The 27,567-nt window shown below is 41.4% G+C and overlaps 2 protein-coding genes across 9 annotated transcripts in view; one reads left to right on the top strand and one right to left on the bottom strand.

Annotated features, from left to right (window-relative positions):
* katnal2 (katanin p60 subunit A-like 2) overlaps nucleotides 1-27,567 on the bottom strand; it is a 96,016-nt gene that overhangs the window by 29,895 nt on the left and 38,554 nt on the right. The gene's annotated exons all lie outside the window — the stretch shown is intronic.
* Nucleotides 3,465-26,771, top strand: hdhd2 (haloacid dehalogenase-like hydrolase domain containing 2). 7 transcript variants are annotated; one of them, XM_072915372.1, is made up of 10 exons: nucleotides 3,465-3,517; nucleotides 10,452-10,560; nucleotides 10,643-10,745; nucleotides 14,843-14,948; nucleotides 15,051-15,135; nucleotides 15,200-15,365; nucleotides 19,910-19,960; nucleotides 22,372-22,497; nucleotides 26,510-26,573; nucleotides 26,636-26,771. In XM_072915372.1, exons 2-10 carry the CDS (start codon nucleotides 10,460-10,462, stop codon nucleotides 26,737-26,739), a joined length of 906 nt encoding a protein of 301 aa, XP_072771473.1. In that variant the 5' UTR covers nucleotides 3,465-3,517; nucleotides 10,452-10,459; the 3' UTR covers nucleotides 26,740-26,771. The 7 variants fall into 7 exon arrangements, with proteins under 7 accessions (XP_072771473.1, XP_072771476.1, XP_072771477.1 ...); XM_072915373.1 differs by having other exon boundaries at nucleotides 3,468-3,508; XM_072915374.1 differs by lacking the exon at nucleotides 3,465-3,517 and adding an exon at nucleotides 3,749-3,822.

Below are 27,567 nucleotides of genomic sequence, written 5' to 3'. Positions count from 1 at the left end.
GAAGAGGATTTATGGCAAGCGCTTTCTGGCGTCCTGTCGAGAGAAGGGCTTTAATATTTTTGGTATAATACCAGGCATCATAATAAATCTATCCTGCACTAATGCGATATGTCTGTTAGTTGTTAGTGGAATGGGACACATATGTTTTTTTGCCCCTCTTATCACTAATGAGTGATTTAGTGGTTAAGGATAACACTCTTAAATGATTACAAGGTATTAAATTGAGTAAAAAAATACAAATTAAATGCCTTGATTGCACAAATATTGTGCATAGGAGGTTGTTTTTTTGGTCGTCTTTTTTTCTTTCCTTTTAACACTTTGGTATTCATTATTGTTATTATGTTACTATTTGTAGTACAATACACGGAAACGCTAAGTATTTTTTTATTATATTTTGTTATTTATTGAACAACAAACATTTTTATAATTCACTCAACAGTCAAGGCACTTTCAACAACAATTAAGGAAAGAAAACAAAAGCAAATACAGATAGAGTATTACATATTAATAATAATAATTAGGGATGTCCGATAATGGCTTTTTGCCGATTTCCGATATTGTCCAACTCTTTAATTACCGATACCGATATATACAGTCGTGGAATTAACACATTATTATGCCTAATTTGGACAACCAGGTATGGTGAAGATAAGGTCCTTTTTAAAGAAATGAATAAAATATTATTAAATATAAAATATCTCCTATTTCTGGGGCTGAGGTTGCCGAGGTAGTTAAAAAGCTCCTCGGTGGCAAGGCCCCGGGGGTGGATGAGATCCGCCCGGAGTTCCTTAAGGCTCTGGATGTTGTGGGGCTGTCTTGGTTGACAAGACTCTGCAACATCGCGTGGACATCGGGGGCGGTACCTCTGGATTGGCAGACCGGGGTGGTGGTTCCTCTCTTTAAGAAGGGGAACCGGAGGGTGTGTTCCAACTATCATGGGATCACACTCCTCAGCCTTCCCGGTAAGGTCTATTCAGGTGTACTGGAGAGGAGGCTACGCCGGATAGTCGAACCTCGGATTCAGGAGGAACAGTGTGGTTTTCGTCCTGGTCGTGGAACTGTGGACCAGCTCTATACTCTCGGCAGGGTCCTTGAGGGTGCATGGGAGTTTGCCCAACCAGTCTACATGTGCTTTGTGGACTTGGAGAAGGCATTCGACCGTGTACCCCGGGAAGTCCTGTGGGGAGTGCTCAGAGAGTATGGGGTAACGGACTGTCTTATTGTGGCGGTCCGCTCCCTGTATGATCAGTGCCAGAGCTTGGTACGCATTGCCGGCAGTAAGTCGGACCCGTTTCCAGTGAGGGTTGGACTCCGCCAAGACTGCCCTTTGTCACCGATTCTGTTCATAACCTTTATGGACAGAATTTCTAGGCGCAGTCAGGGCGTTGAGGGGATCTGGTTTGGTGGCTGCAGGATTAGGTCACTGCTATTTGCAGATGATGTGGTCCTGATGGCTTCCTCCGGCCAAGATCTTCAGCTCTCACTGGATCGGTTCGCAGCCGAGTGTGAAGCGACTGGGATGGGAATCAGCACCTCCAAGTCCGAGTCCATGGTTCTCTCCCGGAAAAGGGTGGAGTGCCATCTCCGGGTTGGGGAGGAGATCTTGCCCCAAGTGGAGGAGTTCAAGTACCTCGGAGTCTTGTTCACGAGTGGGGGAAGAGTGGATCGTGAGATCGACAGGCGGATCGGTGCGGCATCTTCAGTAATGCGGACGCTGTATCGATCCGTTGTGGTGAAGAAGGAGCTGAGCCGGAAGGCAAAGCTCTCGATTTACCGGTCGATCTACGTTCCCATCCTCACCTATGGTCATGAGCTTTGGGTCATGACCGAAAGGACAAGATCACGGGTACAAGCGGCCCAAATGAGTTTCCTCCGCCGAGTGGCAGGGCTCTCCCTTAGAGATAGGGTGAGAAGCTCTGTCATCCGGGGGGAGCTCAAAGTAAAGCCGCTGCTCCTCCACATGGAGAGGAGCCAGATGAGGTGGTTCGGGCATCTGGTCAGGATGCCACCCGAACGCCTCCCTAGGAAGGTGTTTCGGGCACGTCCGACCGGTAGGAGGCCACGGGGAAGACCCAGGACACGTTGGGAAGACTATGTCTCCCGGCTGGCCTGGGAACGCCTCGGGATCCCCCGGGAGGAGCTGGACGAAGTGGCTGGGGAGAGGGAAGTCTGGGCTTCCCTGCTTAGGCTGCTGCCCCCGCGACCCGACTTCGGATAAGCGGAAGAAGATGGATGGATGGATGGATGGAATAAAATAAGATAAATTAATTAAGAACTTTTTCTTGAATAAAAAAGAAAGTAAAACAATATAAAAACAGTTACATATAAACTAGTAATGAATGAAAATGAGTAAAATGAAGTGTTAAAGGTTAGTACTATTAGTGGACCAGCATGTGTGCTTACGGACTGTATCCCTTGCAGACTGTATTGATATATATTGATATATAATGTAGGAACCACAATATTAATAACAGAAAGAAACAACCCTTTTGTGTCAATGAGTGTAAATGGGGGAGGGAGGTTTTTTGGGTTGGTGCACTAATTGTAAGTGTATCTTGTGTTTTTTATGTTGATTTAATAAAAAAAACAAAAAACGATGCCGATAATTTCCGATATTACATTTTAAAGCATTTATCGGCCGATAATATTGGCAGGCTGATATTATCGGACATCTCTAATAATAATTAAAAAAGACAACAAAGGCTACCTAAATAATTTTAAATGTTTTTAACAAAGATATCAATGTAAGGGCTTTTGTACTCTTAATCATTCTCCAAGATTTGATTGATAATTGTAAACAATAATCATAATAATAATAGATTTTATTTGTAAAAAGCACTTTACATTGAGTAAACAACCTCAAAGTGCTACAGTGTATTAAAAATAAATAAATAAATAAGATAAAAAATAAATAAAAACTAGAACAGCCAAATAGCTAAAACTAGTATGCATATATCTAAAAAAAAGGCTTAAAAAAAAAAAAAAACATTAAGCCAATTAGAAAATGTAGGCTTTACTTTCATAAATCGACATTTATGTGGAAAACATTTTTGCCTGGAGCATAAAAATGTTGACAAACATTTCTATGTTACAGTCCTTTATAAAAAAAAAAAGTCCCAAATTTGATCTCTTCTATATGAAACGCAAAGTCATTTCTTGCAAATAAGTATAACCTCGAGTATGGCCATTTCTAACTGCGGGAGGCGCAAAGGAGCAAGAAACCACAACAACGCGTCATGTTATATTGAAGACGAAGAAGACTTAAACCGGAAGCGTTACTTTTAATTTACAACCTCCTGGCGCTGTTTTTGTACTTTTTTTTTTTTTTTTTTGTACTTACTTTGATTATTATTTCTCAACTGTTTGTAAATGTTAAAATGTATGAATAAAGGTTTATAAAATAAAATTTTAAAAATTTTTAAACCGGAAGCAGGACAAAAACTTGCGTCATATTATATTGACGACGAAGAAGACGTAAACCGGAAGCGGGACCGGGCTTCATAAGAAGGTTAGCCAGGTAAACTTCATGCATATTATTTCATTTTTATGTACAATGTTTCAAATCAGGCATGTCAAACCCGCATGTGAAACCATTAAAAATGATCGACATAGAATGACGCTTATTTTGAAAATCCTATTGCAAACTAAACAGTTTGTGAGGCATCCGTAAACAGAGATGGAGTAAACAAGGAACACGTTACAGTAATAAACATAGACATGTTATAAGTAGACGCAGCATTGGATGCTGTGACCGAGAAATTGGGCCGCCATCTTGAAGTGGTGATGAGGAGCCGGCGAGCAGTCAAAACTGACAATTGACAGGTAGAAAACAAAGATTCTAAACTGACAGTTGACAGGTAGAAAACAAAGATGCTAAACTGACAGTTGACAGGTAGAAAACAAAGATGCTAAACTGACAGTTGACAGGTAGAAAACAAAGATGCTAAACTGACAGTTGACAGGTAGAAAACAAAGATGCTAAACTGACAGTTGACAGGTAGAAAACAAAGATGCTAAACTGACAGTTGACAGGTAGAAAACAAAGATGCTAAACTGACAGTTGACAGGTAGAAAACAAAGATGCTAAACTGACAGTTGACAGGTAGAAAACAAAGATGCTAAACTGACAGTTGACAGGTAGAAAACAAAGATGCTAAACTGACAGTTGACAGGTAGACAACAAAGATACTAAACTGACAGTTGACAGGTAGAAAACAAAGATGCTAAACTGACAGTTGACAGGTAGAAAACAAAGATGCTAAACTGACAGTTGACAGGTAGAAAACAAAGATGCTAAACTGACAGTTGACAGGTAGACAACAAAGATACTAAACTGACAGTTGACAGGTAGACAACAAAGATGCTAAAATGACAGTTGACAGGTAGAAAACAAAGATGCTAAACTGACAGTTGACAGGTAGAAAACAAAGATGCTAAACTGACAGTTGACAGGTAGAAAACAAAGATACTAAACTGACAGTTGACAGGTAGAAAACAAAGATGCTAAACTGACAGTTGACAGGTAGACAACAAAGATGCTAAAATGACAGTTGACAGGTAGAAAACAAAGATGCTAAACTGACAGCTGACAGGTAGAAAACAAAGATGCTAAACTGACAGCTGACAGGTAGAAAACAAAGATGCTAAACTGACAGTTGACAGGTAGAAAACAAAAATTGTTACTGTACCTAATACTGTACGGACATTGTTACTGTACCTTATACTGTATGAACATTATTACTGTATCTAATACTGTATGAACATTGTTAATGTACCTAATACTGTACGGACATTGTTACTGTACCTTATACTGTATGAACATTATTACTGTATCTAATACTGTATGAACATTGTTAATGTACCTAATACTGTGCGGACATTGTTACTGTACCTAATACTGTATGGACATTATTACTGTATGGACATTGTTACTGTACCTAATACTGTATGGACATTGTTACTGTATGGACATTGTTACTGTACCTAATACTGTATGGACATTGTTAATGTACCTAATACTGTATGGACATTGTTACTGTACCTAATACTGTATGGACATTATTACTGTATGGACATTGTTACTGTATGGACATTGTTGAATTACTCTGATACGGAGATTGTATTGTGTTGATGTACCTAATATTTAGGCCAGCGTGAGTAATACCGTAACTACCATTCACTAATCTTCAACAACTAAAACGCTGGCTAAAAATAAGACTGCTATTCTTTTGAGAAGTTAACCCAAACACCCGAGTCAACAATAATATACTATTTTTTTTAAAATATTTAACTCAAACTATGTCTGTTATTCTTTCAAGAACATAAACTGATCAATAAGTCAACAATGATAGGAAAAAGTGTTCGGATAATTCTCACCATCACACATATTATTACACTAAATAATAATATGTAACATCATGTATCATTGAAGTGTCATTTGTCTGTACAGTAGTTGCTTGTAAGCTGATACAAATAACCGATACAGGACCATGTAAGCAAGTCCCTCAAACTGATAACTACATGACAAAAATCCAAGCATGTCTAAATAATAAAAGGGGATCAAACTTCTTATAAACGACATCCACGCCACAAATCTGCATTCTAGGCAGCAAAGCGTACAATTTGAATACAAACCTACTCCATAATCCTCTCAATGTGTCCTGATCCAGGTTTGAACAACACAGTAATCTGATACATGTTGCCAATTCTCATGTGAATTATCATTTTATGAAAGCTTTTTTTTTAAAACTGTCTAAAGCTCCATTTACAGTGATCATTTTTATCAGGTTAACAAATCATTCTGAGACTTAAGGACAAGTAGCTTTTATCACAGGATGGAGATGATCCCGCGACACATGAAGGATGCTTACTACACGTTACATGTCCAGTTGATGGACTCATAACATTTTTCATCTTAAAAAAAAAGGCACAAAGTCACAGAATCAATATTTTTACGTGTTTACCTTTTTTTTAGTGAGTCAGTCTGTAGAATATTTACTTTCAGATTTTTTTAGATTTACTCTCTATTTTATGCTGCAGCTGTTACATTTACCATAATATTGTACATGGTAATTGTTATATATTGTATAAAAATACAATATATCAGTATATATCATATACTGTAAATCAGTGACGTGCGGTGAGGTTGATGGCTGGTGAGGCACTGACTTCATCACAGTCACATTTACAAACATATGAACCCTAAAGAGTATCTTATTCACCATTTGATTGACAGCAGTTATGTTTAAAAGCTCATACCAGCATTCTTCCCTGCTTGGCACTCAGCATCAAGGCTTGGAATTGGGGGTTAAATCACCAAAAATGATTCCCGGGCGCGGCACCGCTGCTGCCCACTGCTCCCCTCACCTCCCAGGGGGTGATCAAGGGGATGGGTCAAATGCAGAGGACAAATTTCACCACACCTAGTGTGTGTGTGACAATCATTGCTACTTTAACTTAACTTTAACTTTACACATACAAACTGTAGCACACAAAAAAGCACATTTAGTAAAACAAAAACGTTATTATGGTCTTACCTTTACTTATAAATGAAGTCCATGCGCCGCAACTAAAGCCCTCACTTCAACTTTCCACGTGCGAGATTGAATCTATTTAAAAAAGTGTAACCGAGGGTTTATAAATGTGGCCTATACTGTATGAAACTACAAAATAACAAACACGGAGGCTCCAGTTTACACGAGGACCACTTTATTTACCTTCTTTCAAAAACTTCCGCTCCACTCCGTGTCATCACTTCCGCTCTTAGCGCCTTCAAAATAAGAGCTCCAAGGCATATACTGTATAACAGCGCATAACAGGAACTTAACATCACAAAGAGGAAAAGCCCATGAAAATAGGTTACAAAAAAGTTATTTAATAAGAAGCCAAAAAGTGCAAAAACAATAATGTTCGTGTTGGAGGAATTGTGAATTACCTAATGTTGTGTCCCTGCAGTCATTCACAACTCCTCCAACACCAACATTATTGTTTTTGCACTTTTTGGCTTCTTATGAAATAACTTTTTAAAATAGATTCAATCTTGCACGTGAAAAGTTTAAGTGTGGGCTTTAGTTGATATAACAATTCTACGGCGGGGGTGCAGGAGGCGGGATTACTGGAGCCTCAGCCAGTGCGTCTTTTGCAGCCGTTTTATGATCGCTCAGCACAAGAAATACGTTACACACATACAGTTGTTGACAAAATACACTGTACATTATATACCTCAGCTAACTAAACTATGGAAATGTATAATATAGTTCATATAGCAATACGGTCTCACTGCACAGCAGGCCAGCAGTTAGCCGAGTCATTGCGCAATCCATGTTGAGGCACTGAGTGACGTGCCTCAACTGGCTGCTGTTCACCGCACCGTCTCTTCTCAGTATTTGAACGGCAAATGTGAAAATTCAGCCATTTTGAATTAAAATAATCTAAAACTGGTGAAGTTAAATGGAAAATAACTTTATAGTATAATCACTGGATACATATAACAATTTAATTTATTTTTTTTCTTTTTACATTTTTTTTCTTTCCATGATGGCAGGTGAGGCGGGGGCCTCACCTGCCTCTAGTGACTGCACGTCACTGCTGTAAATATAATATGTAAATATTACATATATTTTATATTGCTACTACGGTACATCTACTTTATACCTGCATTATCCTTTCCATCCTTACACTTTCCATCCTTTGTAACTGAGCTACAGTGTGGAACAATTTCTCTTGTGGATCATTAAAGTTTGTCTAAGTCTAAGTCTAAGATGCACCACCAGCAGGGTTCCCCTTAATGGGACTGATGATGGCGCACCGCCACGGTGAAATTAAAGCCGCCACACCTTAAAAATAAGCAAATGAAAGTAATATAATGTATTGTAATCTCCAGAAGAAGTCAAAAGTCTGACACTATTTTTAACTTTTATTACAAATATTATGCTAACAACCAGCCCAATTCCAGCAGGTTTTACTTCTTGTGCAGGCGGGGTACACCCTGGCATACTTGCCAACCCTCCCGGATTTTCCGGGAGACTCCCGAAATTCAGCGCCTCTCCCGAAAACCTCCCGGGACAAATTTTCTCCCAAAAATCTCCCGAAATTCAGGCGGAGCTCTTAAACAGGACAATACTGCCATCTACTGTACATGCATATGTGACCCACCCATAATGTGTCACATTTTTGTGTTGATTTATTTATTTTATTTTGTGGTTTGAATTCGTTTTTGGAGCTGTCATTACACATTTATCAGTATTCACATTGGTCAGTAGGGGGCAGTAGGGCGTTTCTTCCCAATTGAATGCTATCACCTGCAGACCGAAAGTGTCTTGTCATTCTGATGAGCGCGACCAGTCTGTGAACAATTGAAACGTCCTGTGTGCTTTTTCCTCCTGTATAACAGGTTAGTTTTGGTGAATCAACTCACTGAATAATATCCATGTGATCTTTATAAGTTTAAGTACACATTCTGAGGGTGGAGCCTAACTCTAAAGTGTTTGTGAGTTGTAGTTTGTATTTGTGAATGAATCCAGTGCACAGCTGCAGTAATCAATACAAAAAGGCGACGTGAGTGCGCAATGTTTATATAGGAACTTCTGATCCTAATTCAGACTCCCAAATTAGAGCTCCCGTTTTCTTATTGATTTTATAATGTATATTTGTATGATGTGTGTGCTCTGAAATAGTGACAGAGAATAGAACAAGGATGGACAATTCAACCCTTAACTCAACAATGAGTAGATGAGTGTTATGTGTGTGTGTATATGTGTAAATAAATGAACACTGAAATTCAAGTATTTATTTTATTTATCTATATTTATATATATATATATATATATATATATATATATATATATATATATATATATATATATATATATATATATATATATATATATATAGCTAGAATTCACTGAAAGTCAAGTATTTCTTATATATATATATCTTAACCACACCAAAATAACTAACTTAATTACAAAAAAAGCTTTGCACACAAATACCAAAGTAAAAGTGTACTTTTAGGGGATTAAAATTAGGATGTGTTAATGTAGCAAGTGTATATTCTAGGCCGGTGTTTTTCAACCTTTTTTGAGCCAAGGCACATTTTTTGCATTGAAAAAATGCGCAGGCAAAAATCATTAAATAACGAAACTCAGTTGACAGTAAAAAGTCAATTGTTAGATATGACTTTAAAGCATAACCAATCAATATAGCTCTTGTGTTTTACTTTTTGTCTTGTGCTTCTATTTTGGTGGCTTTTTCTCTTTTGTTGATATTTTCCTGTAGCAGTTTCATGTCTTCCTTTGAGCGATATTCCCCGCATCTACTTTGTTTTAGCAATCAAGAATAGTTTACTTGTTTTTATCCTTCTTTGTGGGGACATTGTTGATTGTCATGTCATGTTCGGATGTACATTGTCTTTGCTCCACAGTAAGTCTTTGCTGTCGTCCAGCATTCTGTTTTTTTCCTTTGTAGCCAGTTCAGTTTTAGTTTCGTTCTGTCGTGGTTTTATTTGAAAATCCAAAATAACTAACTTAAATCCAAAAAAAGCTTTGCACACAAATACCAAAGTACAAGTGTACTTTTAGGGGATTAAAATTAGGATGTGTTAATGTAGCAAGTATATATGATATATTGTAGGCCAGAGTTTTTCAACCTTTTTTGAGCCAAGGCACATTTTTTGCGGTTTTTGCGTTGAAATCAGAAATCCTTAAAAAACGAAACTCAGTTGACAGCAACAAGTCGTTGTCGCAATTGTTGGATATGACTTTAAAGCATAACCAAGCATGCATCAATATAGCTCTTGTGTTTTACTTCTTGTCTTGCGCTTCTATTTTGGTGGCTTTTTCTTTTTTGGGGGTATTTTCCTTGTCGCAGTTTCATGTCTTCTTTTGAGTGATATTTCCCGCATCTACTTTGTTTTAGCAATCAAGAATAGTTTACTTGTTTTTATCCTTCTTTGTGGGGACATTGTTGATTGTCATGTCATGTTCGGATGTACTTTGTCTTTGCTCCACAGTAAGTCTTTGCTGTCGTCCAGCATTCTGTTTTTGTTTACTTTGTAGCCTGTTCAGTTTTAGTTTAGTTTTCCATAGCCATCCCTAAGCTTCAATTCCTTTTCTTAGGGGCACTCACCTTTTGTTTGTTTTTGGTTTAAGCATTAGACACCTTTTTACCTGCACGCTGCCTCCCGCTGTTTTTGACATCTACAAAGCAATTAGCTACCTGCTGCCACCTACTGATATGGAAGAGTATTACACGGTTACTCTGGCGCTTTTGGTAGCCATCCACAAGCTTCTGTTGAATTGTTGACCACAAAATTGGTGCAGTTCTGCTAAATGTGTTGCTTTTCTGACAAGGACTTGTTTCTTCAGCATTGTCCACACGTTTAAGTCAGGACTTTGGGAAGGCCATTCTAAAACCTTCATTCTAGCCTGATTTAGACATGTTTCCTCTCTCAGGTGTGAAAATGTCAAGCAGACGTGCGCTGAAGGCCGTCCTGGTGGACCTGAGTGGAACTCTGCACGTGGAGGACACGGCGGTCCCCGGGGCGCAGGACGCCCTCCACAGGTGGGAGGAGTCATGTCGTCACGGCAACTCCTTTTCTATCTTCAAAGACGACACGTGTTTTTTCATGTGCGGGTGCTGTCAGGTTGCGGCAGGCGTCGGTCGCCGTGAAGTTTGTGACCAACACCACGAAAGAGAGCAAGAGGAACCTGCTGGAAAGACTGCGAGGACTCGACTTTGACCTCCAGGTGAAGCAGTCTTGACTTGGTTGTGTTCTTGTCCGTTTAAGCAACATGAAGTGGAAGCTCTCAAGTCACGTTAATTCATCAGTCAACCTGCCAGGAACATTATTAGATGTGCAGGGAAATGATCAAAGGTGGGAGGGGCCTATCCCCACGTGCAGGTCTTTGGAGGTGGGAGGGGCCTATCTCCAGGTGCATGTCTTTGGAGGTGGGAGGGGCCTATCCCCAGGTGCATGTCTTTGGAGGTGGGAGGGGTCTATCCCCAGGTGCATTTCTTTGGAGGTGGGAGGGGCCTATCCCCAGGTGCATGTCTTTGGAGGTGGGAGGGGCCTACCCCCAGGTGCATGTCTTTGGAGGTGGGAGGGGCCTATCCCCAGGTGCAGGTCTTTGGAAGTGGGAGGGGCCTATCCCCAGGTGCATGTGTTTGGAGGTGGGAGGGGCCTATCCCCAGGTGCATTTCTTTGGAGGTGGGAGGGGTCTATCCCCAGCTGCATGTCTTTGGAGGTGGGAGGGGCCTATCCCCAGGTGCATGTCTTTGGAGGTGGGAGGGGTCTATCTCCAGGTGCATGTGTTTGGAGGTGGGAGGGGCCTATCCCCAGGTGCATGTCTTTGGAGGTGGGAGGGGCCTATCCCCAGGTGCATGTCTTTGGAGGTGGGAGGGGCCTATCCCCAGGTGCAGGTCTTTGGAGGTGGGAGGGGCCTATCCCCAGGTGCAGGTCTTTCGAGGTAGGAGGGGCCTATCCCCAGGTGCATGTCTTTGGAGGTGGGAGGGGCCTATCCCCAGGTGCATGTCTTTGGAGGTGGGAGGGGCCTATCCCCAGGTGCATGTCTTTGGAGGTGGGAGGGGCCTATCCCCAGGTGCAGGTCTTTGGAGGTGGGAGGGGCCTATCTCCAGGTGCATGTCTTTGGAGGTGGGAGGGGCCTATCCCCAGGTGCAGGTCTTTGGAGGTGGGAGGGGCCTATCTCCAGGTGCATGTGTTTGGAGGTGGGAGGGGCCTAACCCCAGGTGCATGTCTTTGGAGGTGGGAGGGGCCTATCCCCAGGTGCATGTCTTTGGAGGTGGGAGGGGCCTATCCCCAGGTGCAGGTCTTTGGAGGTGGGAGGTGCATGTCTTTGAAGGTGGGAGGGGTCTATCTCCAGGTGCATGTCTTTGGAGGTGGGAGGGGCCTATCCCCAGGTGCATGTCTTTGGAGGTGGGAGGGGCCTATCCCCAGGTGCATGTCTTTGGAGGTGGGAGGGGCCTATCCCCAGGTGCATGTCTTTGGAGGTGCGAGGGGTCTATCCCCAGGTGCATGTCTTTGAAGGTGGGAGGGGTCTATCTCCAGGTGCATGTCTTTGGAGGTGGGAGGGGCCTATCCCCAGGTGCATGTCTTTGGAGGTGGGAGGGGCCTATCCCCAGGTGCAGGTCTTTGGAGGTGGGAGGGGCCTATCTCCAGGTGCATGTGTTTGGAGGTGGGAGGGGCCTAACCCCAGGTGCATGTCTTTGGAGGTGGGAGGGGCCTATCCCCAGGTGCATGTCTTTGGAGGTGGGAGGGGCCTATCCCCAGGTGCAGGTCTTTGGAGGTGGGAGGTGCATGTCTTTGAAGGTGGGAGGGGTCTATCTCCAGGTGCATGTCTTTGGAGGTGGGAGGGGCCTATCCCCAGGTGCATGTCTTTGGAGGTGGGAGGGGCCTATCCCCAGGTGCAGGTCTTTGGAGGTGGGAGGTGCATGTCTTTGAAGGTGGGAGGGGTCTATCTCCAGGTGCATGTCTTTGGAAGTGGGAGGGGCCTATCCCCAGGTGCATGTCTTTGGAGGTGGGAGGTGCATGTCTTTGAAGGTGGGAGGGGTCTATCTCCAGGTGCATGTCTTTGGAGGTGGGAGGGGCCTATCCCCAGGTGCATGTCTTTGGAGGTGGGAGGGGCCTATCCCCAGGTGCATGTCTTTGGAGGTGGGAGGGGCCTATCCCCAGGTGCATGTCTTTGGAGGTGCGAGGGGTCTATCCCCAGGTGCATGTCTTTGAAGGTGGGAGGGGTCTATCTCCAGGTGCATGTCTTTGGAGGTGGGAGGGGCCTATCCCCAGGTGCATGTCTTTGGAGGTGGGAGGGGCCTATCCCCAGGTGCAGGTCTTTGGAGGTGGGAGGGGCCTATCTCCAGGTGCATGTGTTTGGAGGTGGGAGGGGCCTAACCCCAGGTGCATGTCTTTGGAGGTGGGAGGGGCCTATCCCCAGGTGCATGTCTTTGGAGGTGGGAGGGGCCTATCCCCAGGTGCAGGTCTTTGGAGGTGGGAGGTGCATGTCTTTGAAGGTGGGAGGGGTCTATCTCCAGGTGCATGTCTTTGGAGGTGGGAGGGGCCTATCCCCAGGTGCATGTCTTTGGAGGTGGGAGGGGCCTATCCCCAGGTGCAGGTCTTTGGAGGTGGGAGGTGCATGTCTTTGAAGGTGGGAGGGGTCTATCTCCAGGTGCATGTCTTTGGAAGTGGGAGGGGCCTATCCCCAGGTGCATGTCTTTGGAGGTGGGAGGGGCCTATCCCCAGGTGCAGGTCTTTGGAGGTGGGAGGTGTATGTCTTTGAAGGTGGGAGTGGTCTATCTCCAGGTGCATGTGTTTGGAGGTGGGAGGGGCCTATCCCCAGGTGCATGTCTTTGGAGGTGGGAGGTGCATGTCTTTGAAGGTGGGAGGGGCCTATCTCCAGGTGCATGTGTTTGGAGGTGGGAGGGGCCTATCCCCAGGTGCAGGTCTTTGGAGGTGGGAGGTGCATGTCTTTGAAGGTGGGAGGGGCCTATCTCCAGGTGCATGTGTTTGGAGGTGGGAGGGGCCTATCCCCAGGTGCATGTCTTTGGAGGTGGGAGGGGCCTATCTCCAGGTGCATGTGTTTGGAGGTGGGAGGGGCCTATCCCCAGGTGCATGTCTCTGGAGGTGGGAGGTGCATGTCTTTGAAGGTGGGAGGGGCCTATCTCCAGGTGCATGTGTTTGGAGGTGGGAGGGGCCTATCCCCAGGTGCATGTCTCTGGAGGTGGGAGGTGCATGTCTTTGAAGGTGGGAGGGGCCTATCTCCAGGTGCATGTGTTTGGAGGTGGGAGGGGCCTATCCCCAGGTGCATGTCTTTGGAGGTGGGAGGTGCATGTCTTTGAAGGTGGGAGGGGCCTATCTCCAGGTGCATGTCTCTGGAGGTGGGAGGTGCATGTCTTTGAAGGTGGGAGGGGCCTATCTCCAGGTGCATGTGTTTGGAGGTGGGAGGGGCCTATCGCCAGGTGCAGGTGTTTGGAGGTGGGAGGGGCCTATCCCAGGTGCATGTCTTTGGAGGTGGGAGGGGCCTATCCCCAGGTGCATGTCTTTGGAGGTGGGAGGGGCCTATCCCCAGGTGCATGTCTTTGGATGCCAGATCATTATTAAGAAAAAACGACCGACAGGAAGGCGAAAAACACTTTTTTATTTCAACAGACTCTCGCATCGTACCTGATGTCAAAAATCTAAAGACCGACTGCACAGTTCCAGTCTTCACAATAAAAGCGCTGCTAACAAAATAAGAGTCTCTAGAGCTCAGGCACAAATATTCCATCTTTTCAGGTCTGGCTTTTTTTTTGGAGGTTTTGTTTTTCTTTTGTGTTTTTTTTGCTCACTTTCGTTGTAGAGTGTCACGGCCAATTATGCAAGTTGTAAAATAATTGTATGTAAGTTATCACAAAATTTCTGTTTCCATGAGTTTCCCGGCGAGAGGACAAAAGCTGTCTTTGATCTTACCAAGCAAAAAGGCTTGTAAAACTCCACTGTGTACGATGGGAAGCGACACGAAGGTGTCGGTTTCTTTGATCTATTGTGATCCACAGGAAGATCTTGTCTTGACCCGAGATATACAAAGCGGAGAGGAAGCAGGACCCGACGCAAGCTCCAGGCAGCTTTTCTTTTAACTGTTTTGTGACTGAGGGCAACGGCTGTTTATGACCCCCTCTCCCTTTAGAAACAGCTGTTGCCATGTAATCAGGGAAAGTCCAAATAAGAGAGGAGGCGTGCAATCCTTTCGTCAGAGCGTGGGACGGCACTGTACAAGAGCAGGGTTGATGCAGGTCCTTGGTGCACCAATGAGATAACATTCATTTATTCAGTGGTTGAACGTCTACTCGGCAGGAAAAGGAGATCTTCACGTCTCTGAGTGCTGCCAGGAGTCTCCTGGAGAAGACCAGGCTCAGACCCTTGCTGCTGGTGGAGGACGGCGCCCTGGAGGACTTTGCAGGTACACGCCTCAAGCATGTGAGGAACGTGTTTTGCTGCAAGAACCTCAGAGAATTGTCTACAAGGCGACAACGGGGTCACAGGAAGTAGTCTCACCTGGCAGGTATCGACACCTCGGAACCAAACGCTGTTGTGGTAGGACTGGCTCCTGAACACTTCAACTACCAGACTATGAACAAGGCCTTCAGGTGATGAAATACACACACACATTAGTAGACGGACACAAAGTCGTATTGATGATGTTCTCCCCAGACTGCTTCTGGGTGGCGCTCCTCTCATCGCCATCCATAAGGCTCGTTACTACAAGAGGAAGGATGGTTTGGCCCTGGGCCCTGGACCCTTCGTCACCGGACTGGAGTACGCCACGGACTGTCAAGCCACCGTCGTGGGCAAGCCTGAGAAGACTTTCTTCACACAGGTGAGGTTTTTTTCCACTTTCTTCTTGGGAGATATTTTCTGTTAACCGCATGGCCACTACATTAGGTACAGCTCACACTGCAAAAAGTCAGTGTTGAAAAACAAGAAAAAAAATACAAAAATGAGGGGTATTTTATTTGAAATAAGCAAAATGATCTGCCAATAGAACAAGAAAATTTGGCCTGTCAAGACTTTCCAAGACAAGTAAAATTAAAGCTGCAAGCAGCATTGGTCGGGCCCGCGTATTTGGCAGGTGCTAGTCCTAAGTGTCCCAATACTTTTGTCTACTTTTAGTCTGAAGTGTCCCAATACTTTTGTCCAGTGTAGGTGTCCCAATACTTTTGTCCAGAGGTAGTCCTAAGTGTCCCAATACTTTAGTCTACTTTTAGTGCGAAGTGTCCCAATACTTTTGTCCAGTTTTAGTCCTAAGTGTCCCAATACTTTTGTCCAGTGGAAATCCGAAGTGTCCCAATATTTATGTCAAGTTGTAGTCAAGTGTCCCAATAATTTTGTCAAGTTTTAGTCCCAAGTGGCCCAAAACTTTTGTCAAGTTGTAGTCCTAAGTGTACCAATACTTTTGTCCAGTGTAAGTGTCCCAATACTTTTGTCCAGTCTTCGTCCTAAGTGTCCCAATACTTTAGTCAATTTCTGGTCGTAAGTGTCCCAAAACTTTTGTCCAGTTTTAGTCCTAAGTGTCCCAATACTTTTGTCCAGTGTAAGTGTCCCAATACTTTTGTCAAGTGGTAGTCCCAAGTGTCTCAATACTTTTGTCCAGTTTTAGTCCCAAGTGTCGCAATACTTTTGTCAAGTTGTAGTCCTAAGTGTCCCAATACTTTTGTCCAGTGTAGGTGTCCCAATACTTTTGTCCAGAGGTAGTCCTAAGTGTCCCAATACTTTTGTCAAGTTTAGGCGTAAGTGTCCCAATACTTTTATCCAGTGTAAGTGTCCCAATACTTTTGTCCAGTGGTAGTCCTAAGTGTCCCAATACTTTTGTCTACTTTTAGTCCGAAGTGTCCCAATACTTTAGTTCAGTGGTAGTCCTAAGTGTCCCAATACTTTTGTCCAGTGTAAGTGTCCCAATACTTTTGTCCAGTTTTCGTCATGAGAGTCCCAATACTTTTGTCCAGTGGTAGTCACAAGTGTCTCAATACTTTTGTCCAGTTTTAGTCCCAAGTGTCGCAATACTTTTGTCAAGCTGTAGTCCTAAGTGTCCCAATACTTTTGTCCAGTGTAGGTGTCCCAATACTTTTGTCCAGAGGTAGTCCTAAGTGTCCCAATACTTTTGTCAAGTTTAGGCGTAAGTGTCCCAATACTTTTATCCAGTGTAAGTGTCCCAATACTTTTGTCCAGTGGTAGTCCTAAGTATCCCAATACTTTTGTCAAGTTGTAGTCCTAAGTGTCCCAATACTTTTGTCCAGTGTAAGTGTCCCAAAACTTTTGTCCAGTGGTAGTCCTAAGTGTCCCAATACTTTTGTCTACTTTTAGTCCGAAGTGTCCCAATACTTTAGTTCAGTTTTCGTCATGAGAGTCCCAATACTTTTGTCCAGTGGTAGTCACAAGTGTCCCAATACTTTTGTCAAGTTGTAGTCCCAAGTGTCCCAATACTTTTGTCCAGTTTGCGTCCTAAGTGTCCCAATACTTTTGTCCAGTGGTAGTCATAAGTGTCCCAATACTTTTGTCTACTTTTAGTCCGAAGTGTCCCAATACTTTTGTCAAGTGTAAGTGTCCCAATACTTTTGTCCAGTGGTAGTCATAAGTGTCCCAAAACTTTTGTCTACTTTTAGTCAGAAGTGTCCCAATACTTTTGTCAAGTGTAAGTGTCCCAATACTTTTGTCCAGTGGTAGTCATAAGTGTCCCAATACTTTTGTCTACTTTTAGTCCGAAGTGTCCCAATACTTTTGTCAAGTGTAAGTGTCCCAATACTTTTGTCCAGTGGTAGTCATAAGTGTCCCAAAACTTTTGTCTACTTTTAGTCCGAAGTGTCCCAATACTTTTGTCAAGTGTAAGTGTCCCAATACTTTTGTCCAGTGGTAGTCATAAGTGTCCCAAAACTTTTGTCTACTTTTAGTCAGAAGTGCCCCAATACTTTTGTCCTGTGGTAGTCATAAGTGTCCCAATACTTTTGTCTACTTTTAGTCTGAAGTGTCCCAATACTTTTGTCCAGTTTGCGTCCTAAGTGTCCCAATACTTTTGTCCAGTGGTAGTCATAAGTGTCCCAATACTTTTGTCTACTTTTAGTCCGAAGTGTCCCAATAGTTTTGTCAAGTGTAAGTGTCCCAATACTTTTGTCCAGTGGTAGTCATAAGTGTCCCAAAACTTTTGTCTACTTTTAGTCAGAATTGTCCCAAGACTTTTGTCTAGTGTACCTACCTTGTCTGCATTGTGTGGGCACATTAGTGCTTCCTGCTTTTAAGCAGCCATCTTAAAAAAAACAGCAGCGCAGCAGCATCAGTGCAGCGGGTCTTTGAAGGCTCATAAAATCCAAACCGGAGCAGGTATTAAAAAGCTGTTCTATACTTTTATACACAAGGGTTCAATCTCTCTCCTGTGTTAGTTTGAAGCCTAAACGACAAATGCGCTCAGAGGAGATAGATTTTGAAGGAAGGTGACCGGTTTTTACAAAAATGTTGTTTTGAAGGGGGAATAGCAAACTTCCTGTTGATTTTTGCTGGGGGTTGTCAATTTATGAAATGTAGGTCTAAGTGAGACCTACATTGAAGTTTTTTGTTTCATGTCTCTCCGACCTTCCCAGTGGGAGTTACAGGCAGTTTTGTCATTTTTTTCTTCCGAGGAGCAGTTTTTTCTCCGTTTTATTAAAAACATTGCTCTAGAGCGCAATTTTTAAATTTGGGGTTAGGTTTTTTTATTAGATCGCAATTTCTGCTAGTCCTAAGGGGGTCAAATTACAGCTCAAAGAGGCAAAAGTGACTGTTTTTAGTACTTTTTTTGTCTTGAAGGGGGAATTGCCAACTTCCTGTTGATTTTAGCCCAAGGATATACAATTGTGAAAACTAGGTCTAAGTCAGACCTACATAGAGGGTTTTGTTTCATGTCTTTCCGACCTTCCTAGTAGGAGTTACAGGCAGTCTGTTTTTTTCTCTTTTTTCTAGGGGGCGCTGGAGCGCAATTTTGAGTTTTGGGGTTCGGTTTTTTTATTAAAAGGCAATTTGGTGAGTTTTGAAGCATGTTAAGTGGGTCAAATTAGTGCTCAAAGAGGCGGCGGAAGAATAAGAAAGAAAGAATAAAACCTTACAAATTCAATAGGTCCTTATGTCCCATTGCATAAGGACTCCCTGTGGGAGTCCTTATGCAATGGGCCATGCGGGCCCTAATTTGCTAACTTCAATGAACCCAAAAATAGCTTAAAATAAGTATATTCTCACTAATAACAAGTGCACTTTTCTTGGTAGAAAAAAAAAGAGACCTTTTTGCTCAATATGTTGAAAAATGTTCTTAAATGAAGTAAATGCTAGTGCCATTATCTTGACATAATGATATGCGCTCGGCATTACATTTCTTGAAACCAGCAAACTTATACTAAAAACTAATTTATTGTTTATTTATTTATTTATTTATTTATTATTTATTAATTAATTAATTAATTAATTAATTAATTAATTAATTAATTTATTTATTTATTAATTAATTAATTTATTAATTTATTAATTTATTGTTAATGGAAAGGCAACAAGGAAAGTGCTTGTTACTCTCGGGGTCTCCTAGCCACTCAGGCAAATCATATTGTCTAAAAATGCATTTTTCCATGGATAACATGACATCATCGCGCCAAGTGCGTGCTCTTTAAGTCAATTAGTGCAACATATATACAGCCCGGCCCACGGCCAAATATATTTTAATTGTAATTTTGAAGAAATTATCTGAATGTGCATGAACTATTTCTGTTCAAAATACAAACCCCGTTTCCATATGAGTTGGGAAAATGTGTTAGATGTAAATATAAACGGAATACAATGATTTGCAAATCATTTTCAAGCCATGTTCAGTTGAATATGCTACAAAGACAACATATTTGATGTTTAAACTCATAAACTTTATTTTTTTTTGCAAATAATAATTAACTTAGAATTTCATGGCTGCAACACGTGCCAAAGTAGTTGGGAAAGGGCATGTTCACCACTGTGTTACATCGCCTTTCCTTTTAACAACACTCAATAAACGATTGGGAACTGAGGAAACTAATTGTTGAAGCTTTGAAAGTGGAATTCTTTCCCATTCTTGTTTTATGTAGAGCTTCAGTCGTTCAACAGTCCGGGGTCTCCGCTGTCGTATTTTACGCTTCTTAATGCGCCACACATTTTCGATGGGAGACAGGTCTGGACTGCAGGCGGGCCAGGAAAGTACCCGCACTCTTTTTTTAACGAAGCCACACTGTTGTAACACGTGCTGAATGTGGCTTGGCATCTTACTTAGAGTTCACTTATTGCAGTGTGGGTCTCTAATATTAGATGGTGTACCTAAAGTTGTGGCCGGTGATGTCATCTTAGTTGTGAGTTTGAAGCTAATTGCTTGTTTCCTTCATTTAGGCTCTTGCTGATTTGGGATGTAGCCCCGATGAAGTCGTCATGATAGGAGATGTGAGTATTCTGACATGCTCAGAAGGGTTATAATAGGCACACCCAACTTTGGTCCTTGTTGCTGTTTATGTTGCCCAGAAGTAGAGTAGAATTCCAATGGAAGATATTTTCAAGCTTGTTTCCAATACTACAAAATGGGAAAAGCTCCTTGTCAGGTTGAGGGTTGTGTGGGGTGGAGGGGTTCATTTGCATCTGATAACTCAGCCTCTCAAAACGACAAGCAGCCCAGAAGTGGCTTGGAAAGAAGTTTGTACAGCAACAAGCACCACCTTTACATGTTATGTAGGACAGAGTTTTGCAACCTTTTTTCAGCCAAGGCACATTTTTTGCGTTGAAAAAATGTGGAGGCACACCACCAGCAGAAATCATTCAAAAACTAAACTCAGTTGACAGTAAAAAGTCGTTGTCGCAATTGTTGGATATGACTTTAAAGCATAACCAAGCATGCATCACTATAGCTCTTGTCTCAAAGTAGGTGTACTGTCACCACCTGTCACATCACACCCTGACTTATTTGGACTTTTTTGATATTTTCCTGTGTGTAGTGTTTTACTTCTTGTCTTGCGCTCCTATTTTGGTGGATTTTTCTCTTTTTTTGGTATTTTCCTGTAGCAGTTTCATGTCTTCCTTTGAGTAATATTTCCCACATCTACTTTGTTTTAGCAATCAAGAATATTTCACTTGTTTTTATCCTTCTGTGTGGGGACATTGTTGATTGTCATGTCATGTTCGGATGTACTTTGTCTTTGCTCCACAGTAAGTCTTTGCTGTCGTCCAGCATTCTGTTTTTTTCCCTTTGTAGCCAGTTCAGTTTTAGTTTCGTTCTGTCGTGGTTTTATTTGAAAATCCAAAATAACTAACTTAAATACAAAAAAAAAGCTTTGCACACAAATACCAAAGTACAAGTGTACTTTTAGGGGATTAAAATTAGGATGTGTTAATGTAGCAAGTATATATGATATATTGTAGGCCAGAGTTTTTCAACCTTTTTTGAGCCGAGGCACATTTTTTTGCGGTTTTTGCGTTGAAATCAGAAATCATTAAAAAACGAAACTCAGTTGACAGCAACAAGTCGTTGTCGCAATTGTTGGATATGACTTTAAAGCATAACCAAGCATGCATCAATATAGCTCTTGTGTTTTAGTTCTTGTCTTGCGCTTCTATTTTGGTGGCTTTTTCTCTTTTTTTGGTATTTTCCTGTAGCAGTTTCATGTCTTCCTTTGAGCGATATTTCCCACATCTACTTTGTTTTAGCAATCAAGAATATTTCAGCTGTTTTTATCCTTCTTTGTGGGGACATTGTTGATTGTCATGTCATGTTCGGATGTACTTTGTCTTTACTCCACAGTAAGTCTTTGCTGTCGTCCAGCATTCTGTTTTTGTTTACTTTGTAGCCAGTTCAGTTTTAGTTTCCTTCTGCATAGCCTTCCCTAAGCTTCAATACCTTTTCTTAGGGGCACTCACCTTTTGTTTATTTTTGGTTTAAGCATTAGACAACTTTTTACCTGCACACTGCCTCCCGCTGTTTCCCACATCTATAAAGCAATTAGCTACCTGCTGCCACCTACTGATATGGAAGAGTATTACACGGTTACTCTGCCGAGCTCTAGACAGCACCGACACTCAACAACAACACATCATTTGCAGACTATAATTACTGCTTTGCAAATAATATTTTTAACCCAAATAGGTGAAATTAGATCATATCTCACGGCACACTAGTGTGCCGCGGCACAGTGGTTCAGCTCACACTGCAAAAAGTCAGTGTTCAAAAACAAGAAAAAAATATACAAAAATGAGGGGTATTTTATTTGAAACTAAGCAAAATGATCTGCCAATAGAACAAGAAAATTTGGCTTGTCAAGACTTTCCAAAACAAGTAAAATTAACTAACTTCAATGAACCCAAAAATAGCTTAAAATAAGTGTATTTTTATTAATAACAAGTGTACTTTTCTTGGTAGAAAAAACAAATATGAGACCTTTTTGCTCAATATGTTGAAAACTGTTCTTAAATGAAGTAAATGCTAGTACCGTGGACGCCGTCTTTGCTCCACAGCAAGTCTTTGCTGTTGTCCAGCATTCTTTTTTTTCCCTCCTTTGTAAGTAAGTTCAGTTTTAGTTTCGTTCTGCATAGCCTTCCCTAAGCTTCAATGCCTTTTCTTAGGGGCACTCACCTTTTGTTTATTTTTGGTTTAAGCATTAGACAACTTTTTACCTGCACCCTGCCTCCCGCTGTTTCCCACAAACGAGTAGAGACCCCTGCTGGTTGCACCAAGTAGTGTCCTCTAAAACTCGTGACACAAATCATCAATTTGCAGAATTGTGAACGATCCCAAATACTTGATTGGTTTAAATGTAGGCTCCAACATAGAACAAAAGCTCCAGTTTGATAGTTGTGTTGTCCTGCAGGATGCCAGAGATGATGTGGGCGGAGCTCAGAGCGCAGGAATGTTGGGCATTTTGGTCCGAACTGGTGAGATGATCCTTTTTCCTCTTCAAGCGAGCGTAGACCTGATGCATGATGTCATCTCGCAGGTAAATACAGACCAGGAGACGAGAATAAAGTCAACCCTGCACCTCACCTCACGTGTGACACTTTCCCAGACGCTGTTGATCACATCCTTCACAACTTACTCTAACTGTGTTTTGCAACCTTTTTTGAGCCAAGGCACATTTTTTGCCTTGAAAAAATGCTGGATTCGACTTTAAAGCATAACCAAGCATGCATCACTATAGCTCTTGTCTCAAAGTAGGTGTACTGTCACCACCTGTCACATCACACCCTGACTTATTTGGACTTTTTTGCTGTTTTCCTGTGTGTAGTGTTTTACTTCTTGTCTTGCGCTCCTATTTTGGTGGCTTTTTCTCTTTTTGTGGTATTTTCCTGTAGCAGTTTCATGTCTTCCTTTGAGCGATATTTCCCGCATCTACTTTGTTTTAGCAATCAAGAATATTTCACTTGTTTTTATCCTTCTTTGTGGGGACATTGTTGATTGTCATGTCATGTTCGGATGTACATTGTCTTTGCTCCACAGTAAGTCTTTGCTGTCGTCCAGCATTCTGTTTTTGTTTACTTTGTAGCCAGTTCAGTTTTAGTTTCGTTCTGTCGTGGTTTTATTTGAAAATCCAAAATAACTAACTTAAATCCAAAAAAAGCTTTGCACACAAATACCAAAGTACAAGTGTACTTTTAGGGGATTAAAATTAGGATGTGTTAATGTAGCAAGTATATATGATATATTGTAGGCCAGAGTTTTTCAACCTTTTTTGAGCCAAGGCACATTTTTTGCGGTTTTTGCGTTGAAATCATTAAAAAACGAAACTCAGTTGACAGCAACAAGTCGTTGTCGCAATTGTTGGATATGACTTTAAAGCATAACCAAGCATGCATCGATATAGCTCTTGTGTTTTAGTTCTTGTCTTGCGCTTCTATTTTGGTGCCTTTTTCTCTTTTTGTGGTATTTTCCTGTAGCAGTTTCATGTCTTCCTTTGAGCGATATTTCCCGCATCTACTTTGTTTTAGCAATCAAGAATATTTCACTTGTTTTTAATCCTTCTTTGTGGGGACATTGTTGATTGTCATGTCATGTTTGGATGTACATTGTCTTTGCTCCACAGTAAGTCTTTGCTGTCGTCCAGCATTTTGTTTTTGTTTACTTTGTAGCCAGTTCAGTTTTAGTTTCGTTCTGTCGTGGTTTTATTTGAAAATCCAAAATAACTAACTTAAATACAAAAAAAGCTTTACACACAAATACCAAAGTACAAGTGTACTTTTAGGGGATTAAAATTAGGATGTGTTAATGTAGCAAGTATATATGATATATTGTAGGCCAGAGTTTTTCAACCTTTTTCGAGCCGAGGCACATTTTTGGCGGTTTTTGCGTTGAAATCAGAAATCATTAAAAAACGAAACTCAGTTGACAGCAACAAGTCGTTGTCGCAATTGTTGGATATGACTTTAAAGCATAACCAAGCATGCATCAATATAGCTCTTCTGTTTTAGTTCTTGTCTTGCGCTCCTATTTTGGTGGCTTTTTCTCTTTTTTTTTGGTATTTTCCTGTAGCAGTTTCATGTCTTCCTTTGAGCGATATTTCCCGCATCTACTTTGTTTTAGCAATCAAGAATATTTCAGTCGTATTTATCCTTCTTTGTGGGGACATTGTTGATTGTCATGTCATGTTCGGATGTACTTTGTCTTTGCTCCACAGTAAGTCTTTGCTGTCGTCCAGCATTCTGTTTTTTCCCCTTTGTAGCCAGTTCAGTTTTAGTTTCGTTCTGTCGTGGTTTTATTTGAAAATCCAAAATAACTAACTTAAATACAAAAAAAAAGCTTTGCACACAAATACCAAAGTACAAGTGTACTTTTAGGGGATTAAAATTAGGATGTGTTAATGTAGCAAGTATATATGATATATTGTAGGCCAGAGTTTTTCAACCTTTTTTGAGCCAATGCACATTTTTTGCGGTTTTTGCGTTGAAATCAGAAATCATTAAAAAACTAAACTCAGTTGACAGTAAAAAGTCGTTGTCGCAATTGTTGGATATGACTTTAAAGCATAACCAAGCATGCATCACTATAGCTCTTGTGTTTTAGTTCTTGTCTTGCGCTTCTATTTTGGTGTTTTTTTCCTCTATTTTTGGTATTTTCTTGTAGCAGTTTCATGTCTTCCTTTGAGCGATATTTCCCGCATCTACTTTGTTTTAGCAATCAAGAATATTTCACTTGTTTTTATCCTTCTTTATGGGGACATTGTTGATTGTCATGTCATGTTCGGATGTACTTTGTCTTTGCTCCACAGTAAGTCTTTGCTGTCGTCCAGCATTCTGTTTTTGTTTACTTTGTAGCCAGTTCAGTTTTAGTTTTGTTCTGCATAGCCTTCCCTAAGCTTCAATTCCTTTTCTTAGGGGCACTCACCTTTTGTTTATTTTTGGTTTAAGCATTAGACAACTTTTTACCTGCACCCTGCCTCCCGCTGTTTCCCACATCTACAAAGCAATTAGCTACCTGCTGCCACCTACTGATATGGAAGAGTATTACACGGTTACTCTGCCGAGCTCCAGACAGCACCGACACTCAACAACAACACATCATTTGCAGACTATAATTATTGCTTTGCAAATAATATTTTTAACCCAAATAGGTGAAATTAGATCATATCTCACGGCACACTAGTGTGCCGCGGCACAGTGGTTCAGCTCACACTGCAAAAAGTCAGTGTTCAAAAACAAGAAAAAAATATACAAACATGAGGGGTATTTTATTTGAACTAAGCAAAATTATCTGCCAATAGAACAAGAAAATTTGGCTCGTCAAGACTTTCCAAAACAAGTAAAATTAACTAACTTCAATGAACCCAAACATAGCTTAAAATAAGTATATTCTCATTAATAACAAGTGTACTTTTCTTGGTAGAAAAAACAAATATGAGACCTTTTTGCTCAATATGTTGAAAAATATTCTTAAATGAAGTAAATGCTAGTACCGTGGACGCCGTCTTTGCTCCACAGCAAGTCTTTGCTGTCGTCCAGCATTCTGTTTTTGTTTACTTTGTAGCCAGTTCAGTTTTAGTTTCCTTCTGCATAGCCTTCCCTAAGCTTCAATGCCTTTTCTTAGGGGCACTCACCTTTTGTTTATTTTTGGTTTAAGCATTAGATACCTTTTTACCTGCACCCTGCCTCCCGCTGTTTCCGACATCTACAAAGCAATTAGCTACCTGCTGCCACCTACTGATATGGAAGAGTATTACACGGTTACTCTGCCGAGCTCTAGACAGCACCGACACTCAACAACAACACATCATTTGCAGACTATAATTACTGCTTTGCAAATGATATTTTTAACCCAAATAGGTGAAATTAGATAATATCTCACGGCCGCGGCACAGTGGTTCAGCTCACACTGCAAAAAGTCAGTGTTCAAAAACAAGAAAAAAATATACAAACATGAGGGGTATTTTATTTGAAACTAAGCAAAATGATCTGCCAATAGAACAAGAAAATTTGGCTTGTCAAGACTTTCCAAAACAAGTAAAATTAACTAACTTCAATGAACCCAAACATAGCTTAAAATAAGTATATTCTCATTAATAACAAGTGTACTTTTCTTGGTAGAAAAAACAAATATGAGACCTTTTTGCTCAATATGTTGAAAAATATTCTTAAATGAAGTAAATGCTAGTACCGTGGACGCCGTCTTTGCTCCACAGCAAGTCTTTGCTGTTGTCCAGCATTCTTTTTTTTCTTCTCCTTCGTAAGTAAGTTCAGTTTTAGTTTGGTTCTGTATAGCTTTCCCTAAGCTTCAATGCCTTTTCTTAGGGGCACTCGCATTTTGTTTATTTTTGGTTTAAGCATTAGACAACTTTTTACCTGCACGCTGCCTCCCGCTGTTTCCCACAAACGAGTAGAGACCCCTGCTGGTTGCACCAAGTAGTGTCCTCTAAAACTTTTGACACAAATCATCAATTTGCAGAATTGTGAACGATCCCAAATACTTGATTGGTTTAAATGTAGGCTCCAACCTCAAAGTTGTGTCGTGTTGTCCTGCAGGATGCCAGGGATGATGTGGGCGGAGCTCAGAGCGCAGGAATGTTGGGCATTTTGGTCCGAACTGGTGAGATGATCCTTTTTCCTCTTCAAGCGAGCGTGGGCCTGATGCATGATGTCATCTCGCAGGTAAATACAGACCAGGAGACGAGAATAAAGTCAACCCTGCACCTCACCTCACGTGTGACACTTTCCCAGACGCTGTTGATCACATCCTTCACAACTTACTCTAACTGTGTTTTGCAACCTTTTTTGAGCCAAGGCACATTTTTTGCCTTGAAAAAATGCGGAGGCACACCACCAGCAGACATCATTAAAAGACCAAACTCAGTTGACAGTAAAAAGTCGTTGTCCCAATTGTTGGATATGACTTTAAAGCATAACCAAGCATGCATCACTATAGCTCTTGTCTCAAAGTAGGTGTACTGTCACCACCTGTCACATCACACCCTGACTTATTTGGACTTTTTTGATGTTTTCCTGTGTGTAGTGTTTTACTTCTTGTCTTGCGCTCCTATTTTGGTGCCTTTTTCTCTTTTTTTGGTATTTTCCTTGTAGCAGTTTCATGTCTTCCTTTGAGCGATATTTCCCGCATCTACTTTGTTTTAGCAATCAAGAATATTTCACTTGTTTTTATCCTTCTTTGTGGGGACATTGTTGATTGTCATGTCATGTTCGGATGTACTTTGTCTTTGCTCCACAGTAAGTCTTTGCTGTCGTCCAGCATTTTGTTTTTGTTTACTTTGTAGCCAGTTCAGTTTTAGTTTCGTTCTGTCGTGGTTTTATTTGAAAATCCAAAATAACTAACTTAAATACAAAAAAAGCTTTGCACACAAATACCAAAGTACAAGTGTACTTTTAGGGGATTAAAATTAGGATGTGTTAATGTAGCAAGTATATATGATATATTGTAGGCCAGAGTTTTTCAACCTTTTTTGAGCCAAGGTACATTTTTTGCGTTTTTTGCGTTGAAATCAGAAATCATTAAAAAACGAAACTCAGTTGACAGCAACAAGTCGTCGTCGCAATTGTTGGATATGACTTTAAAGCATAACCAAGCA

Source organism: Nerophis lumbriciformis, linkage group LG20 (genome assembly GCF_033978685.3).
Source record: "Nerophis lumbriciformis linkage group LG20, RoL_Nlum_v2.1, whole genome shotgun sequence".
Lineage (NCBI taxonomy): Eukaryota > Metazoa > Chordata > Actinopteri > Syngnathiformes > Syngnathidae > Nerophis > Nerophis lumbriciformis.
The sequence above is the reverse complement of the archived record's forward strand: the minus strand, read 5'-3'. Positions and strand labels throughout refer to the sequence as shown.